This window comes from Meleagris gallopavo, chromosome 1 (assembly GCF_905368555.1).
Source record: "Meleagris gallopavo chromosome 1, MGAL_WU_HG_1.1, whole genome shotgun sequence".
Lineage (NCBI taxonomy): Eukaryota > Metazoa > Chordata > Aves > Galliformes > Phasianidae > Meleagris > Meleagris gallopavo.
In genome coordinates, this window is record NC_139404.1 from 23036510 (window position 1) to 23055431 (window position 18922).

Below are 18922 nucleotides of genomic sequence, written 5' to 3' on the forward strand. Positions count from 1 at the left end.
CTATCATATTTCTTACACAGTGTGGTGCCCTGCAAATAGCATTGCAGAGTACAACGAGTTAACACATGATGTAGTAGTAGTATCATAGGATTCTATAAAGAGACTTATGTGAGATTTCCATTCATGTCTGCTCCACTTTTGGATAAAAGAGTTCACCAGTTCCCCATTGTGTTATATTGGATCTCATGACAGCCTTGCACTTTGGAAAGTCAACCTAAGCTTCAGAAAATAGGGCTGAAACTGTAAGAAGTGGAAAGATCAAATATGCAAACCATTTCATCGTTATCAAGCTAAAAAGGAGGGAGCTGTGTTAACTTTTTCAGTGACAATAGAATCAGAGCAGTAATTCAGGAGTAACCAGTATCTCCCTAACTGTCCTACTGTCCTCCTCATGACTGAGGGGATTTTCCATGGAGTTCCTTCTTTCTTCCTGTACAGGAGATTTTTGAAGAAGTGATGTTACGGACTGGTTACCAGAGCCATCAATGGGCTGTGCTTTCATCCAAGGCAGCATTTTTTCCCGAAGGATGTTTTCCTACTGGTTGTCCAAGTAGGGTGGGGTTCTGAGATGGTATCCAGCATTTTCAGGCAGTGGTAAGTCAGTGTCAGTGAAAAACGATGCCAGGACTGTAACAAAATCACATGCCATTTAATTATTACCATAATACTTAGCACACTTTTGGCCTATCTCAGCTCACATCAGCCCTTCATAGCCTAGGACTTACAGCCTGGTAGGACCCATTCCCAACAAGAATCTGGACAGGACTGCTTTAATTTTTGGGAGCTGAGGAGGTCAGACACAAATTGTCCCAGATGTGCCAGGTGACCTCAAGTCCTTCTTCATTTCATAGCCAGTTGGTCTCAATTGTCAGGGACCTTTCCAGCTGCTTAGTCATGAGCATGCATTGATTTTCTACTTACATGCCTTCTCATGGCTCCTACCCGGTATTTCTTGCCCCTGCTCCCCTGCTATACTTCACTACTTTAAACAATGAATGAATTCTCTATCTGGCCTTGGATCTTTTTAGTCTCATACCATGTAAGTGGCTCACTGTAAACTGCAGTTCATTAAAAGGTACACAATGTTTCACATTCAGGGAATTTCTCGTAACATTTCTGTAGATATTCACAGAATTACAGTAAATTTACACTAGAGATGTCTGACAGAGAAACCTGATTCATGGCTTTTTTTTTCTGGGAATCCAACAGTTTGGCATGAGATATGCTTTAATGTGCCATAATCATTTGAATGGGAATTTCCACTGAATTGGTAACTTATGGTTCTGGAATTGCTTGGTGACCTCAAGTGCTGGGGGACAGATGCAGCTTGCTTTCTTTATTTACTGATGCTGGCTCATAAATGTATCTTAATAGCTTGGACAACAAAGACAGCTCCCCTGTGGACCACTGAGTTGAACTTGACTGAAGAATGTCTGCCCTGGAAAGAAAAATATTTAGTTTCCAACTGAGAAGTGGAGGTTTCTGTGCCAAATAGGACAATGTTTGAAAACAACTAGAACAGAATGGAGAGAAGATTAAATTGTCACACTAAGACTGAAACCTGCTATGTAAAAACATAATACACCTATGTGTGAATTTGTCTACTGTGTATGTTCTTCCTTTTCTATTTTCAATCAGTGTTAACTGCATAAAGAAAAATGTGTAGTAATACCTTGGTTCTTGCTTTCAAAAACACAGGCACTTTTTGTGTAACACAGGCAGCAGTTAATATGATCACGTCCAACTGTTAAAAAGACAACAGATATAGATCAGGCAAGTATTTGGGGTAAAACTTTGCAGGACCTGTAAAATTAGTAGTAGCCAGAGCTAAATGTGTTTACATCTTGCATCTCAAATGATTAAGGAATAGTATGAAGGTGCTATATGTCTGCTGTCTCTTTCAGACTTAGACATTTGTTCATTATAGGGATTGTTAATTTTGAACCGGTATATTTGAATCAAGTAGAAATGCTGTAATGTTGTCATCTAATGGAGATTTCAACTTAAATCACTCCTTTCCAAACATATATCCCTTCCACATATGTATAAGTGAATGTCTGAGAATGCATGTGTATACATACATGTCTTATTTCAGCAATGGTATTCTGGTCTTGTTAATAATCCTATTTTCCACGCTCTTTTCTTGCATATCTCATTTCACTTGGTGCTATCTACACTTAAAGATTCAGAATTTGAGGAGATATGTAAAGAATTCATATTTTCAGTGAAGGCATGTGCATGGTTTTACATAAGATTTTGACTGAAGAAAGATTGAAGTGAAAATGGACAAAGAGAAAATAATGAAAGTAAGCCTGTAATGGAACGGTGTGACTTTACTACATTTTTATTATCCTACAAATTTCATTAGGAAGTAATCACCTTATTATAGAATCTTGTAAGATAATTTCAAATATTAAAAGAATACCTGCTCAGATGAAATTTGTAAGTTTTAAAGTAATTTGCATAGAACCCTCCCAGTTTCATCTCTGTTAAGTTCTAAAAAAATTTACATAGAGACTCTATTCTTCAGACTGTTCACAGATAGAATGAAGGCATGGGTACAGCTGGAGTACACACGTGCCTCATTCAGTGAGTTACTGGTTTCTATCATTTGCTGTCTTGCCACAGTACTAACAAAATAGTAACATGGAGCAGAAGTCCCATATTGGATAACACACATGCACCAGCTGTCCCTTTAACCCACTAGTCTCCTCCTTCCTGATATAATTTTCGTACTTTCATATTTTCACTTTAGATACTATCTGTTTTTCACTTATGAGTTTGTTTACAAATTCACAGTCGCAATTCCCACTGAATTATGGAAAATTTATCATGAAAATAAAATACTTCAGACTAAAAAAACAGAAGTTTGCCCTTCCTGTTATATTTGTGTAATTTAGAGATGTCTTTGCATCATGTAACACAGGTGCTGTGTGATAGAGGAGTTACCATGGAAACAACACTATTGAATAGCAAAATTAGGCATCAGGCTTTATCTTAATTACCTTATTTTTTTCCACATTACAAGTATTTTTCTCTGTCCAACATGGAGTGAACATGGAACATAACAGATTTGTAGACTGTAGCATGATATGTTCTACTTTCACAACTTTTCAGGGATTGCTGTTTGATTTTAGTGACTTTTTTATTTTGTTCCTACTAATGTATGCATAAGGCAAACAAAGTAACAGACAAACCATGAATGTACTTTGTGTGCATGTCGTAGAAGATATTGTACGGCAGGCATCTCCAAATGAGACTTCCATGCTTTAAGCACTCCTTAAGAAATAGGGATCCCATAAAAAGTCTGTTGTTGGTACTGCACTGTATTTTCCAAGTAAAATAACATGGTTGATTTGAGAAGGAGCTGAGATACAAATCCTGAATCCTGTGGATATTTGCCAATTGAGCATAGCCTCTATTTCTATCACTTTAACATCACAGAATCACAGAATTATTGAGGTTGAAGGAAATTCTGGAGGCATCTTGTCCAATCCCCCAGATCAAATAGGACACCCAGAGCAGGCTAACCAGGACCATTTCTGGACAGCTTTTGAAGATCTCCAAGGAGGGAGACTCCAGAGCCTCCGTGGGCAACCTGTGTCACTGCTTAGTTAAAGACTGCTATCAAACGATGCTTCCTTCTTTGAATATATTTTTCATCACATTTTCATCACAGAGCTTTTATTTGATTCTTTGTATTATATTATAAGGGAACAAAAAGTATACATGATATAATATGTACACAAAGATGTGTACATATCAAAGAAGAACTCTTCTTTGATAATACTGAACCTCAGGCAAATGTATCAGATGTACACATATGGAAAAATTCAGGTCAGTAATTCTTTTTGTCATGTGTTTATTGACGGTCTAACAGTATTAACAAAACACCTTTCAAACTTTATATTCTCAGATTTAGGAAAGAATAACAATGGTGAAATGTCAAGATTTAAGAATGATATTTGTTAAATATAAGCATTACATTTAAAACCAACAGTTGCGTAAAAATCATCAGCACAAGTTTAAGTATAAATGTACATATTTAAAGGATGATTAGCACATATAACTCCATCATTATCATTCAGCTACCTAAAGTTTTGTTTCCTTATTTGGATGGATGGAGAATTATTTTCCTTTTCCTGTACAGCTAAGTGAAGTAAGTTCTTAAAACGATAAATATGATGACATGAGAAATCCCACTTGAGCAGAACTGCACATGTATCATCTTGTGACTTCAGAGGAGGAAGAAGCCAGTGTAGTTTGGAAAGAGACAGATACAGGAAGGGAGGATTTTTTTCAAGAGATAGATTAAATTTATATCAGCTTGTAGAAGCAAATTTTTACTGAGAAGTAAGACAAATAAAGGAACTAAACAATCTGCTGAAGAAGTAGTAAGAGCACATGAAAAGTGCTAATATGAGAAAGAAAGAAAGAATGAAAAACCTTCCAGTGAAGACCTCCAAGTAGTCATAAGGTTTGTATAGCACAATACAGACTGCACATTATAAAAGAGAAAGATTTAAAGGTAAGAAAAATAGAAGATGGAGCAGGACAGATACGTAACACAAGCAGAAATTGAGAGACTGCAAAGTCACCGTCATGCATGAAAGACCAACAAATAGCCAGTGTAAGCAGGTAAAAAACAATGGTGGATGGACAAAAATAATGTAGAAGGCAATCTCCTAGACCGATCAGTATTTAATGAAGAGAAAGCTAAGCTGAATGGACACTTTGGTAAGAAGAGTTTCTGATTTCCTCAAAAAGAGGAAATCAGAAAGATATTGTCAGGACTAGGAGAGAAGAGGTCAAATCAGTGCCCAAACTCTAAAATACAGTTTCCTTCATACCTAAGAAATGAGAATCATATAGTCATAGAATCATGGAATATCTCAAGTTGGAAGGGACCCATAAGGGTCATCAAGTCCAAATCCTGGCTCCACAAAAGATCATCCAAAATTCAAACCAGATGTCTGAGAGAGCAGTCCAAATGCTTCTTGAACTCCAGAAGGCTCAGTGCCATGACCACTGCCCCAGGGAGCCTGTTCCAGTGCCTAACCACCCTGTGGTGAAAAACCTTTTCCTTAATCCCCACCCTGACCTCTCCTGACCCTCAGGCCCTGTCGCTGTCACAGAGAGCAGAGCTCAGCGCTGCCCTCTGCTCCCTGTAAGGAGCTGCAGCTGCCATAAGGCCTCCCCTCAGCTCTTCTGCTCTGGGCTGAACACACATAGAGTCCTCAGCTGCTCCTCACAGGTCTTTGCTATTAAACCCTTCACCATCTTCATAACCCTGCTAATGGACGCTCTAATAGTTTCAAATCCTTCTCATTTTGTGGTGCCCCAAACTGCACCCAGTGCAGGAGGTGAGGTTGCACAGCGCAGAGCAGAAGGGACAACCCCTACCCTCTTCCCAGTGGCAGTGTTTGGGTGCACACCAGAATATGTTTGGCCCTTTTGGCTGCCAGGGCACACTGCTTAATTGTGTTCAACTTGTCATCAACCAGAACCTCCAGATCCCCTTTAATGGGGCTGCTCTCCAGCAATGTCAGCTGTGTAGTATTCACAGAAATCACAGAATCATAGGGGTTGGAAGGGCCCTGTGGAGATCATTTAGTCCAATCCACCTACTAAGAGGTTCCCTGCAGTGGGTTACACAGGAAATCATACAGATGGACTTTGAATATCTCAAGAGAAGGAGATTCCACAACCTCTCTGTACAGCCTGTTCCAGTGCTCTGTTATCCTCAAAGTAAAGGGGTTTTTGTTTTTGTTTGTGTGGAACTTTCTGTGTTCCAGTTGTTCTGTCACTGGGCACTACTAAAAAGAGCCTGGCCCCATCCACTTGACTTCCACTCTTTAGATATTTATAAGCATTTACAAAATCCCCTCTCAGTCTTCTCTTTTCCAGACTGAACAGCCCCAGGTTTCTCAGCCTTTCCTCTTACAGGAAATGCTTTAGGCCCCCCATCATCTTTGTGTCACTCCGCTGGACTCTCTCTAGAAGTTCCCTGTCTTTCTTGAACTGAGGAGCCCAGAACTGAACACAGTTAACATGTGGCATTTTGAAGTCACCCATAAGGATAAGGGCAACTGATCTAGAGATATCTCTTAGTTCCTTGTATATCTTGTTCTAGTCTTGAAATTGTACTTCCACCCAATCACTGCCCTTTATCTCTAGTCTTCTCAAAATATGTTATCAGAGCAGACTTCTCCCTCAAAAAATGTTCTATCCTTCATTTGGCTTAATTTCTTTAAAAGTAAAATGTAATATCTGGCATTAGTTTTTAACTTGTTAGTTGGTATAGTTGTATAAATAAAAAGATGGAAATACAAGAAAACGTAATTCTTATGGTAAAATTAGTTACTAATTAATGTAGGGATTTTATAGGCTATAAATATTTTTTGTGAAAGCACACCAGAATCCACTGCTGTGAAAATTGCCATCTCAAGTACAGGGAACTGGTATTGGATGAACGCATGGTCTTGCTGTTTGGTAGCTGTGAGCAGTGTGATACTGACCTGACTCTAATAAATTTAGCATCAATACCAAGAAGTTGTTGTCACAATGTGACATTGACAGAATATCTTTTTTGCTTATCTTCTAACCCATTTGCTCCTCATAAATGCAAGTTAACTCCTGGAAGGTTTATTACTATTGCAGTTTAATTGGTTTTGTGAATAAAATGGCACTCTGTATAATTTGTTCTGGTTCTGTTTTTAAACTACTACTGGACTGGATTAAATATTTTTTCAATAATTGTGAAGCACGAATGCCAGATTGGGTTTCAGCTGCTGATAAACCTGAAAAAGAATTCCAACTTGGAAAACAAATTGATTTATTTTTCCTTTGTAGGAAAAGCAAAGAAAACAAAACAATGGCAATCAAAGGCTAGTAAGGTCACCCAAGACAGGTCTCATTTGCAAAAGTAGCAGCAATATACACATATATTATATAAAAGCCAATTAGTATTTGTACAGCAGAGTGCATAAAGCAGTAGTTCGTACAGTTAGGACTATGAATATTAAGCTAGTCAATTAATCTACAAAACAAACTTTGCAGTTAGTCAAGCAGTCTTTCAGGGATTCAAATAAGCCATCTGATGGGAGTGTAATTAGATTTGTGGTTCACCTTTGAAAATACCACTGTGTGCACTTTTTCTACTGCTTTATAGGCCATAACAAGTTGTTCCCAGAACATTTAACAGGCAGGTCACATTTCTGTCATTCAGTGGAGCCTTGAGTACATTTAGGACATGTCCTGCAAAGCTGTTCATTGTAGTGGTTGAAGGACACCTGGTACTGTTGAAACAAATGCTTTATTTACAAACATAGATTTAATGAGTTCCTGGAGTGCAGTAAAATGTCCTTGGATTCTGAAAAAGAAGAGTTGATCATCTACACATACTTGTATGATGCAAATAGGGAAGATTGTTTAATTTAAATTATGCCATCGTTATCAAAAACATCCCAGTACTGTAGTGTTGAAGTACAAGTTCTTTGATGAACTATCCACCAGGACTGTGATGTCGTATTGACACATTTCATGGAAAATCATGGATGAATGATAGGTGGTAAGTCTTCAAATCACTAATGTGATAAAGCAAGGCTGACAGTTTTCTTTAATAATGGTATTTTACCGTTCGACAAAATTCAGCTTCGTGGCATTTCAGTTCCTATTGTCCTTTTCTGAATTGCTTACAGAATCTATTTATGATCACTCTGGCATTCCAAGGATGTTATACTAAAGCTGTATAGCATTTCTAGACCCACGTTACTATATCTTGTCAGGCTGATGATATTGCCCTGTCATGTCAGTGCCAGTGGGTAATGGCAGAAGAAATGGTAATCTCCACACCACCGAGTGGCAGTGTAGTTCTGCATGCTTCTGTCTGGACTGCACACCCTGCACTCACCTTTGTGCTTCGTCCACTCGAGTAATACATCAACATACAAATAGCATGTTGTTTACATGATGAGCAGCCAACTAACCCACTTGAAAAACAGGCTACATTAATGAAAGTTATTATGAAGAGTCTCTTTATGGGGGAATTTTAGCAAATAAATGACATACATTCTCATCTCAACTTTTAGATTTTGAAATACTTAAGTAAATACTTGTTTTGTGCTGAGGAAACTCTGCAACAATTCTGCTGTATATTTATATCGCATGGCTGCTCGTCTTGAAGCAAGCATATAGAATCTAGGGAAAAATCAGAACCCATGCTGAATACTAGCTACAAACAACTAGCACAGAGACAGTTCTTATTTAGGGCACAAGCAACCTACTTCAGATAATAGAAAATAGAAAGAAAAATTTGTCAGGACGTCATACCCATCCTCTCTCTCATGAGAGATCATTTCTGACTCTTTAAAGAAAGCTAGTTAGATGCTGATTCTCATGATCATAGCTTATTTCTTTACATGAAGAATCGTTCACATTTGCAAAATGTAAGCAATTTAAACCTGCCACTGAACAATCCCATTTATTCGGTAAGATAAATGATGCTTTGAGAGGCACCATTAAGAGTTGCCATGTCTTTTTCTATTTTTTTTTCAATTTAGATAAAAAAGAATATTGGCAGGCATGCACCTTTTGCCTATACAGATCTATTTATAACATGACAGAGTTAAAAACTCATCATAAAAACCTGTCTTCTAACACACGAAAAAACTTCATTATAATAAAGAAAAAAAAAAACAAAGAAAGTGAAATAAACAGGAAGAAGGGACAGACTTCTCCCTTCCCTATAAATCCATAAGGAAATTGTTCATTACTGAAGTGCTATTCTTCTACTTTGCAACACCAGATTTCAGTTTGTTGACTCTAGTACATTCTCTTAGTTATACAAACGTATACTTTTTTTTTTTTTTCCCCTTGACCTCTGCTTCTTTATGTGCAAAAAATGAACAGTTTAGCTATTCATCCAACTTCACTCAGCATGTGGTCTATTAACTTTCTAGTATTCAGTCTCAGCTGTGAGGACAGCCATAAATTTCCTACTGGCCTGTTCTGTGGCTTTCATAGCATGTGTATACTTCCCAAGCAATCCTATCCACATTTCTCTGAAATAAATGCTATCATCCCCACCCTCCAGCTGGGAAACTCAGCCTCTAAAATAATAGTATCTGAAATTTTATGCTGATCCAAGTAGCTTACAATGGGAAACATTTCATATTTTCAAGGGGGCAGTTCCCTGTAGTTTGATGACATCGTCCTTATATTACTCTTCTCCAACAGTACTTTCTGATAAGAAATATCATACAACATCCATAACTGGCAATGCTACTGGTGTATCACAGATATTAAAATGTGTTCTTTGCTAGTGTAAAATCTCATGCTATGCCTGAAGAGGAACAATAGACTATGATAAACAGGACTGTGAAGATCACCATGCCTTTTCTTGTTGCTGGAGAAGCTACAGATGTTGAACTTCTCATGGAATTTAACTAGAACAGAAAAACTCTTCAGCAGAAAGCTCTGTGACTCCCATTATAACACCGAACACCATATACTGAAGAAAAGCCACTAGAAAGCTATATAGTTTTCAAACTACGTCTTGGAATGCAAGCAAGATCTTTCTGTTAAACAGAAATCCACTCCCTGTAGAGAGAGGAGTAAGACAATGAAGAACTGACACTGGGAAGACTCTTGGGATCCACCTATGGAATTCCTTCTGTGGCAAAGATAAAACAATCCAACTCTGTATTTTGTTGGAGAGTCCCTTTAAAGTGGTGTTTTTTGTTTTTTTTTGTTTTTTTTTTTAATGTATATTCTTCTTTCCAAGCTCTGTGATACATAGCTTAATGACCATATGGTATTTTTTTTTCTTGCATCTAATAATTTTTAATGCTTTCTTAAAAACTTACAATGATTTGCTCTGGTAGCAGCCTTTCATCTCTCACTGGCTACGCATGTTTTTTCAATGGGTGTGATTTTTAAACTGTCCTAATAGGGAGTTAACTCTTAATGAGTTGATAAACAACTCTTCCAAGGATTCTGGCCTTTTGGCTTTTGGAATACATCTCAAGATTCTTGACCTTGAAATCACAGAGCAAGATTCACCTGTTTCTGGTCAATTTTGTTATTTCTAACATGTTACTTTTGATATCAAGGACATATTTTTCCAGCTGAATTTGGTTCTCATATAATTTGTCTGACATGCAGATTTCTATGCATTTTTTATGCTTGTTCATAAAATGTATAAAGTAAATTAGGACTGAAAAATTGGAGTTATTTTTTGCCTTGTCACTGTTGCCACTGGAAGGATGGAAGAGGAGACTGCTGCCCAGCCAAAGAATGGCTTAGGGTTTGCTTCTAGAATGACACCAGTGGCCAGGACAGGAGACAGAGAGGAAAGAAGTAGAAATCTAGGCCAATATGATCATTCAGGCTAGAAGGAACCTCAGGAGTTCTTTAGTCCGTACCTGCTTTGAGCAGGGTTAGCTTAAAGTGAGGTCCAACCAAATGGCTCAGTGATTTATTCAGCTTGAGCTCTAGCTAACAGACTCTTGAGGGGAGGAAAGCATATTTGCAGTGAAGCCTCTGAATTTTCCCCCCCAGAACCAACTTGCTGAAGTGTTATTTCAATTGAGGAAGCCATTGAAAGTTGCTGAAGTAGAAAATGAGGAAGTCCCTGTGCAAGAGACTATTTGGGTCAGAGTGTGGCTAGAAGAAATATATTAAAATTAATAAAAACTGCCCTGGTGCTGTCAAAGGCAATTCTATTTTAGACTTCTTATACATAAATCTGTACATGAGCAGTTTTCCCATCTGAGTAGCCTAACATGAGTAAATAAGCACAGAATTAAATTGCACAGTTCAAAGTACATGTGCGCATATGTTCCTCACTCTGGAACTCATCTAAGTAATTTTAAATATTATGGCAGCATATAAAAGGATATCACTGTAACTCATTTAGTTTTCAGTGATAAAGTTTCTTGCCATCTAGTATCAGGCAATTATCACCTATAAATTTACATGCATGCGCAATGCTATTCCACTTGATCAGGCTTTTTGTGTAGTTCAAATTAAAGACACTTGCAACTATGTGCTGAATGGGTATCTTAATATCTACTCTTTCAGTCTGTTTTTCTGATGAAGAAGGGCTTATGAGATCATACTGGAGTATTTGTGCAGACATATGTCTCTCAGTTACTTTTAATAGCTTTTGAACCTGTTGGACAATTTCAACCACATTAGGAAGAGAGGAGCTAGCTTACAGATACTAAATTTACATACGTTAAATTAAAATCAGTAGTTAAGCAGGGGAAGGAGAGATTATTAGATTCACTGTCACTTCCATACCTCTCCTCTGCCATTGAAAGGCTGTACCATGAACACTTCATCTGAGTTTAGAGAATTCATATTAGAAGGCTATTGAGAATGCTTTGTCACAGAAAAAGTTTTAAAATTTATACTCTATTAGACACTGGAGAATCCAAGTAGTCAATCCCAAACTGCAAAGCTTCAGCAGTCCCCTTGCTTATCTCTTTGCTGCACATTAAAGAACCATTACTTGATAACATCAAACACTCACTTTAAAAAGAATTACAAAGAGCTTTGGCATTATACTTACGTTTGTAAAAACCATCATATTTCTTGCCCTAAATAAAATCTGAAGTGATCAGTTTAAAGGGTAAAGAAAGCATGTACTGAATTAGCATAGTAGCTTCCTAGATTTTTTTAGGTGGTCAGCTAATACTTCTAGTTTAGTTACTGTTTGAATGCATGGGAACTTTCAGTGTATTTCTTTCCCAGTGTTGACATCATGGAAAGTTCACAAAGTATGACAAACTGGTAAAAGCACTGTTCCGAAGGGACCTTCCTCTTAGCATTTGGCAGGCATTCCTAAATAGGACCTATTTTATTTAGGTTTTCAGTACCATCTCTGCTGGTCAAATAATGATCTTGTTAACAACTAGAAGATAGAATATTTCTTTAACTACGTGCTCCTCCTTATTTTTGTGATGGAGTTATTGTCATAGAATTTTGAACAGACACAAAGTTAGTCTGAGAGCATCATATGACCAAATACTCCTCCCACCCCCACCAGAAGTTAATTCAGAGTGAAACTACTGAAGTGTCATTTTAGCTGGATTTTTAATAAGGGATCTCACAGACTGATCTTCTTCCTTTTCATGAATTCCTTATGCACTAGGAATAATTCCACTGGAAGCCAAAGGTATGAGAAACAAGTAAGACTACTTCTCATTGAATATTTCAGACGTGTTTAAAGAAAAAACACTGCGTGTAAGATAATAAAATGTTTTTGAAGTGCATTTTTTATAAAACCTTGTGGCTCGGATAATACATTTTTCCCATGGAACAACCAAGAATGCAAACGTTACCTCAATTATTTTTAATCTGCCTTATAACAGACTGCATTGTCCCCAACCAAGGCTGGAGATCAGTTGTAAGCTGACACTATTTCTGTCTTTCAGCTTTGATTCACTGGAAAGACCATACCTGCTTAAGATCTGTCTCACCGACTGTTCATGAAAAGTCCTTGGCAATAAGAGGAACGAATGGCATGTAAATAGCACAATGAATGTACAATGTCACCTTTAAAAATTATCTGTCTTAGCTCTGCTTGCCTTATTTAGGTATAGAACTAGTAACATCCACTGAAGACTAATACTGTGACACAATGCACTTCCTGGAGGGGTCTTGGTTCCAGAAAAAAGGATCAAACTAACAGCAAAAGCTCACAGCTTATCACAGTTGAAGGAAAAAGAATCTTTACAGACTGCATTTATGCAATGCATGTTAGTACTTTCAACTTTCAACTAGTTGTGTTCACTTCTATAAATCTGGCATAAAATCACTGCTTTTTGGTAAGCATCCATGTCCATTCTGCTTTAAGGAGGGATGAACACACATGAAGATGCTCTTCACCCTGATTCAATACTAATGAAATGAAATTGGTGAAGCTTAAGTAGGATTACACAGGCAGCCCCAGTGATAAGCACTGAACTGTCTGGAATTTATGGATTTTCTCAAATCATGTTTCCAGTGCTTGAGGAAGGAGATTTTTCTTCAGTCTCACAGCAGTTAGATTTTGCTTATTAAACATTTTTTCCTCTTTTCCAGTTTCCACTAGCAGCCATTCTATCAGTTTTTATGTAATGTAGGAGGAAGACAATTTTCCTCTGCTAGTTAAGATACATTTCTCAGTGTACTTTCTTGCAATTTTTGTGCGGGTGGCACTGCAAAACTTTGTATTCGTGGAAAATTATTTGCTAATCTGTTTTTAACTGTGTTTCAAACAGTAAATATTCCTTTATTTTATGTGGCTGTATGTGTTGAAACAATATGGACCTCAATAGGAATTCACCACAGTAACTACAAGATGTGCACATACTTTAGTAGGCTTCAGAGAATGACTTTTTCCAGCTTAGTAGTGGAATCTGTAAATACTACAGAGATTATGGAACCAATCAATAGCAGTTTTGCCTGACAGCTTCAGGCAAAAGTTATCTTCAACACTGCTGCATTTTGAAATTAGCTGCTTTACTCCTTTACTCCACAGAATCTGAATGTTGTGATTCAGATAGCCACTGGGATCGTTAACATTAAGGCAATATCTTTATAACCACTGGAGAAGCACAAAAGCCGTGCCAAGGGCGGTTCTCCCTTCTTAGCCCAGCGAGCTTTCTGCTGCATGGGGATGGGGAATGGGCACCAGGTTGCAAAAAAACCTGGGTCACGTTTGTGTTTGATTTCAGCAAAGTTTCATTTCTGACATAACAGTGCTGAAATCTTGTCTGTTAAAGCTTACCAAAAAAAAAAAAAAAAATTAAAAACAAAAAAACCCAAAACCCTATGAAAAAAAAGCCACAGCTGTTTTGTGAGTGGATCTGCCATTCTGGTCCAAAATACCACAGGAGGAGGTTTTGGTGTGTTTCAGCTCTCCTGAGGCAATTGCTCTAAATTTCTCCTCTCCACTGAAGAAGGGAGCAGCCTCAGGCCCGGCAAATTTGGGCTTCCAGCAGAGGCCAGCCAGAAGGGAGGACATTTTGGGTATGCACCTTCTGGCGGCCTGAGAGCCAAACCCACCCAGGCGGGCAGCAATCCGCCGAGCGAAACCCAACCTCTTTCCCACGGAAATTTGGACGCGCTCCGAACTGCCGCTTCCATTTTGCCCCAGGTAGGTTTCTACAGCGCGTATGCTCGGTGACAGCTCAGTTTGTCCTGTGCTGCCCTTCCTGTGGGCGCACGGCACTCCTGAGCCTGAGGAACCACCGTCCCGTTACCCGGCCCGCACTCAGGGCCTCCGGCCGCGCTCCCCAAGCGGTCTGCAGCCGGCGGCGGCGCTAGGACCCTGCGGGCGCAGGAACGGGCGGGCGCGCGTGCGCAGTGGCGCTGGCCGCCGCCGGGCTCGGCGGAGCGCTGCGGGCGGGGACGGAGTGGTGGGGGGCGGCCGCCGGGAGCGTTCCGTCAGCGCCCGGCGTGGATGGGCGCCGCCGCTCCGCGCTGCGCTGCCCGGCCCCGATGAGTCCTCGCCGGAGCAAGTGAGTGAGAGGCGCCGAGCGCCGCCGTTCTCGCCTGCCTCCCCTACCCGGGACAGCGCGTCCCTCCCGGGCGGGGAGGGGACCGGCGCCCGCCTCGCTCTTTCAGCGCCGCTGGTCCCGCGGGGCAGCCCGGGGCGCCGCGCGGGTTGTCGCCTTTCAGAGCGACTCTAGTTGTTAATTTTAAACGCTGTCTCCGAGAGCCGCGGGCGGAGGGGAAGTGCTGCCCGCGGCCGTGAGCCGGCCCTGCCTCTACGGAGCCGCCGCCGCTCCACGCGAACGGGCCGGGCCGGGTCAAGCTGGGCGGGGGAACCGTGCCGCCACCTGCGCCTCGAGGCGCGGCTCACCGGGCTGCCCTGGCCCTATCTGCCTTTTCCTGCAGAGCGCTGGCTGCCCGGCCTCGGCAGCGAGGATGTGGTGAGGGAATGGGGCTGTCTCCCGCGGGGGCTCGCCATGGCCAGGGAGGACTCGGTGAGGTGCCTGCGCTGCCTGCTCTACGCCCTCAACCTCCTCTTCTGGGTGAGTCCGAGCAAGTGGCGGCCGCGGCGCCTCTGCGTCGGGGGCTGCGGGAACCGGGGAGGGAAAGCGGACCCTGGGTGTCTCTGATGTGCACCCCTGGCCAGGCGGGGCTCGTCGTGCCGTGCCTTAAAGAAGAGCATTTGCAAACTTGTTGCAAGTGAAATTAGCGTGGTACTGGCTTCGTGTTATAAATACACGTGTGAATGCGTGCACCCGTAATGTACGCATGTGTGCAGAGAGGGAAATACTCAGGGGTGTCGTGGCTTCCTCACTGCGTGAGCATCAGAGCATCCCGTGACCCAGACTGAACTTGGCTCTCAGAGGTATCTGAGCACTGAGCTGCCCTGTGAGGCCTTATCCAGCTCATCGTTGTGCTTTTGGGGACTGGATCCAAGCTGGCAGACAGGGCTTGGAGTAATGTCTTTCTTTTGCTTTCAGCATTTCAGTCACAGCTGTAATTACAGCAGTAGGGCTTCCAGCTCTTAAGCATGAAGTAGGTGTGATCAGCTCTGGCTCCTAAACTTTTCGCGTCTCCACACAAACTGTGTGATGCGGATTTCTCACAGATCACACTCACACCAAATGAAGCCTGCTTCACCCGCATAGTTGAGATTTATGCTGACTAAGTACAGGAAAAAGAACAAGTAAGAGGCATGACATCCCACACCCATTGGCAAGTACTGATTTGAGAGGTGCTGCCTGTTTGTGTGATGCAGGCAGCATACATAGGCTAACACCAACTATATTTTATACTGAAGTAAAAATGGAGATTACTGAAAATTAAGTGGAGAGCAGAATATGAATGAGAGAATTATTAGAGTGCATTGGTGCAAAATAAGATTCTGTTGAAAGTTTTGTGTTAGGCAGAGGTGAAACATAAATATTCCATTCTTCCAACAAATGTAGAACTAAAGCCCTGTAAACAGAAGATGAGGAAATCTCCATTTTGCTTTTGTGTTGTTGTTGTTTTTTTTTTTAATAGTGTGTAATTATTTATCACATTATGCATGTTTTTCATTGGATATCATACAAAATCCTAGACTTATATTTCATTAAGATAAGAGCTGCCTAGGTTCTTCCTGATTTTTAGGCATATACTGCTAGAGTTGAGTGAATGTATATCCATGTGGCTGGGAACGTCCTGTCCTCCAGTGTGCATTCTCATTACCTTCATCTTGGTTCCAGATTGCTTCCTTGAGCAGTCCTTGTCAGTTTTCATTCATGCCTTTTACTCACCCCCTAAAGCAGCCTGTACCCTTAAGCTTACTCCACTTTTCTCTCTTTCCCTCCCTGCTCTGTGCTTACCGTGTTTCTTCAGACTTAGTATTTAGGGGCATCTTTGTAGGCGAAAGCAGCCCTTCGTGTGATCCCCAGGTGATAACCTCAGGAGGTAATGCCCCCATTCTTTGGTGGTGAGGGCCTTGGTGCTGGAGCTGAGTGCTCCATTTCTCTTCCTGAGTGACGCTCCTTGCGTAGGGAAGTTTGCCCATATCTTTGGAGGAAACTGATGCACTGCATCGCAGCTCCTCTCTGAGGGAGATCAAGGATTGATGAATGTCATACATGTAAGGAGGCTGAGGTTGGACAAATGAAGAGGCAGTAAGCAGGGAACAGGTGCAGAGAGAAACAAGCAGATGTGGAGATGGGAGATGCATGTAGGTGTACTTGTGTGGGACGGTGCATGCTGGCTCACTTGGGAGATTTAAGTGTTTGCCCTCTTTGCTTGAATTAAGTTCTGTTCCATATTCCATGTCAGATTGCTTCTTCCAGCTTTTCAGTGTTTTGTTCTTGTGTTTTTCTGTTGTGGAGCTAAGGCACAGAGCTGCAGAGCACTTTGCAGCTTAGCAGTAGACTAACAGCAACCTCATCCATAGTATGCTGCTGTTAGCCTTGTCCATCTGTAATTCATCTTTCAGTATTTTAAAAGCACTTGCCTAGAAATAATTTCTCATTCTTTAGATGTTTTTTTTTTTGTTTGCCTTTTGAATAATGATGTCTCAGACCACTGCTGAGTAGGAAGTGTGACTTTTTTTTTCTTTCATAATCATATAGGAGAGGGGAACTTTTGAGTCTATACCAATATGACAAGGAGTCCCAAAGAAGAAAACAGCAACTTTTCATAATCATCTTCAAGACAACAGTGTGAAAAATATCTAAATTTAATCTTCATATCTGATGGCAGAAAGCTGGAAGTAACACCCAAGCAGCTAAGCAAGATCTGTATTCACAAAATGTGTGTCAAAGGATGTGAACATGTAATTGAATAGTAAATGCCAGTATCAGCAGGTAACTTGCATTACAGATGTTAAGTAGAATAAAGCTGTTTTCTGTAATGTGTATAGAATTAAAGGGGTTAGAACTAAGGAGAAAAATTGGCCAGTCTTTTTGGAGCTGGTTCCCTGAATTTTAAAAAGTAATTATGTGCAACTGTTTGACTCAGAATAAAACAAACAAACGAAAAGTGATTGCCATAATTGTGTAGTGAGAAATAGGATGAATGGTAGGTGGGCAATTACAGTTAAATCAGATTCTTTGGAGGCACGTGCATTTAAAAACCTCTTTGTGCTTCCTATCTGATCCTGTTTGGATGTGTATTTAACAACAAAATACAAATCTGCTACTCATTGCTTATTGTAGTGAAATGTGTCGTATCTCTTTCTCTGTCAGAGCTGAATTTTCTCCCACTGGGGTCAGTGGGAGTGCTACGACTGACTTTTCTGAGTGTAAGAGTATGACCCTGCTGGGCAAAAAATTCTCATGGAAAAGTTCTGCGGGCAGCAGGTGCTTACTTGCCTGTGTGTGGATGGGAGCTGTTTCTCTTCACCACCAGTCTACCATTTGGAAAGCTTTAGCTTGTAATGTTGCTTATGTTAGCATTTAGTTTGATAAATACCAGCTCAGACTATGGACTGGATGGCAGGGAGTTTAGATTAGATCAGCTCCTGGAAATGCAGCTGCATTCCTCCTGAGCTGTGAGTGTGGGATTATGCTCTGCCTTAACAGATAAACGCAATAGCAGCATACTTAAAATGGATGAGAACAATGTGTGTTTCTGGGGTGTGCAGAGAGCTCATAATTTTGGGAGCATTTATGTTATACTCCTTAAACTTGTTCTTGGAGGGTTTTACAACTACTGGTTCATTCATTCCGAAGGGCTGTGGCCTCCAAACAGCAAGCAGTTGTTACTCTGTTTGCTGTGTTGCTTATCAGTCTCTGGCTGAAAACATTGAAGACGTACAAACAGCGTGTGTTGACTTTTTGAAATCATGGCTTGATTAAGGGTCCTAACCAGAATACGGTGACCTTCTCTTTGTTTCTTTCTGGTGTTGTCCAGTGGCCAGTCCAACCACGTGTTATGCGGACAGGCTTGGGTTCTCCCCCAAGAAGAAAATAGAGACTCAGCTGTGTTGACCTCTAACATTTGAAGCCCTGAAAAAAGCTGTAAGACACCCTGTAGCTGCTGTGTCTGGCGCAGTCTGAGTATCTGCCTCTGAGGAGAAAATTTTTAGAGTAATTTTCAAATGTGTCCTGTGTGCAACTGTTGCAGCACTTGTGTAAGGGATTCCAGCTTTTGACCTTACCAGTCTGGTGAGGGCAGACAAGTGCAGTATAGCTCCGCAAGGAAGTGTTAATGCATAATAGAACTGACTAGTCTGACCATCAATCTTGCAGAAAATCTTTCTGTATGGATGGTTGCTGTGTGGATGTCTGGTGTCTTCATAATTTGGTTACTATCAAAACCCTCTACAAGCAGTGAAGCGAGAACTTTGTCAGTCACTGCGTTGTGACGCTTGCAGCTTCTCCAGAGTGTAACCTACTGGTGTACAACTGCATGCTTTGTATTTGGAAAGAGTGCTTTTTATAGGGGTTACCTAATGAGCAGTGATTTGGAAGAG

At 40.7% G+C, this 18922-nt stretch overlaps 1 protein-coding gene and 1 long non-coding RNA gene across 3 annotated transcripts in view; one reads left to right on the forward strand and one right to left on the reverse strand.

Annotated features, from left to right (window-relative positions):
* Window positions 1-1309: 1309 nt before the first annotated feature.
* LOC146545227 (uncharacterized) lies at window positions 1310-11625 on the reverse strand. The gene is made up of 3 exons (XR_014881838.1): window positions 11576-11625; window positions 1673-1744; window positions 1310-1438 (listed from the first exon to the last, which is right to left on the reverse strand). It is a non-coding gene; the product is annotated as an uncharacterized LOC146545227 (long non-coding RNA).
* A 2726-nt stretch (window positions 11626-14351) lies between these two features.
* The window catches only part of TSPAN12 (tetraspanin 12), a 47713-nt gene continuing 43142 nt past the window's right edge, over window positions 14352-18922 (forward strand). The window contains exons 1-2 of one of the 2 annotated variants that reach the window (XM_085218820.1): window positions 14352-14510; window positions 14890-15026. In XM_085218820.1, coding sequence (XP_085074946.1) covers window positions 14961-15026 — 66 coding nt within the window. In that variant the 5' untranslated portion in view covers window positions 14352-14510; window positions 14890-14960. Of the gene's footprint in view, window positions 14511-14889; window positions 15027-18922 lie in introns of those variants that run through there. The other variant, XM_085218830.1, reaches the window with a different exon arrangement.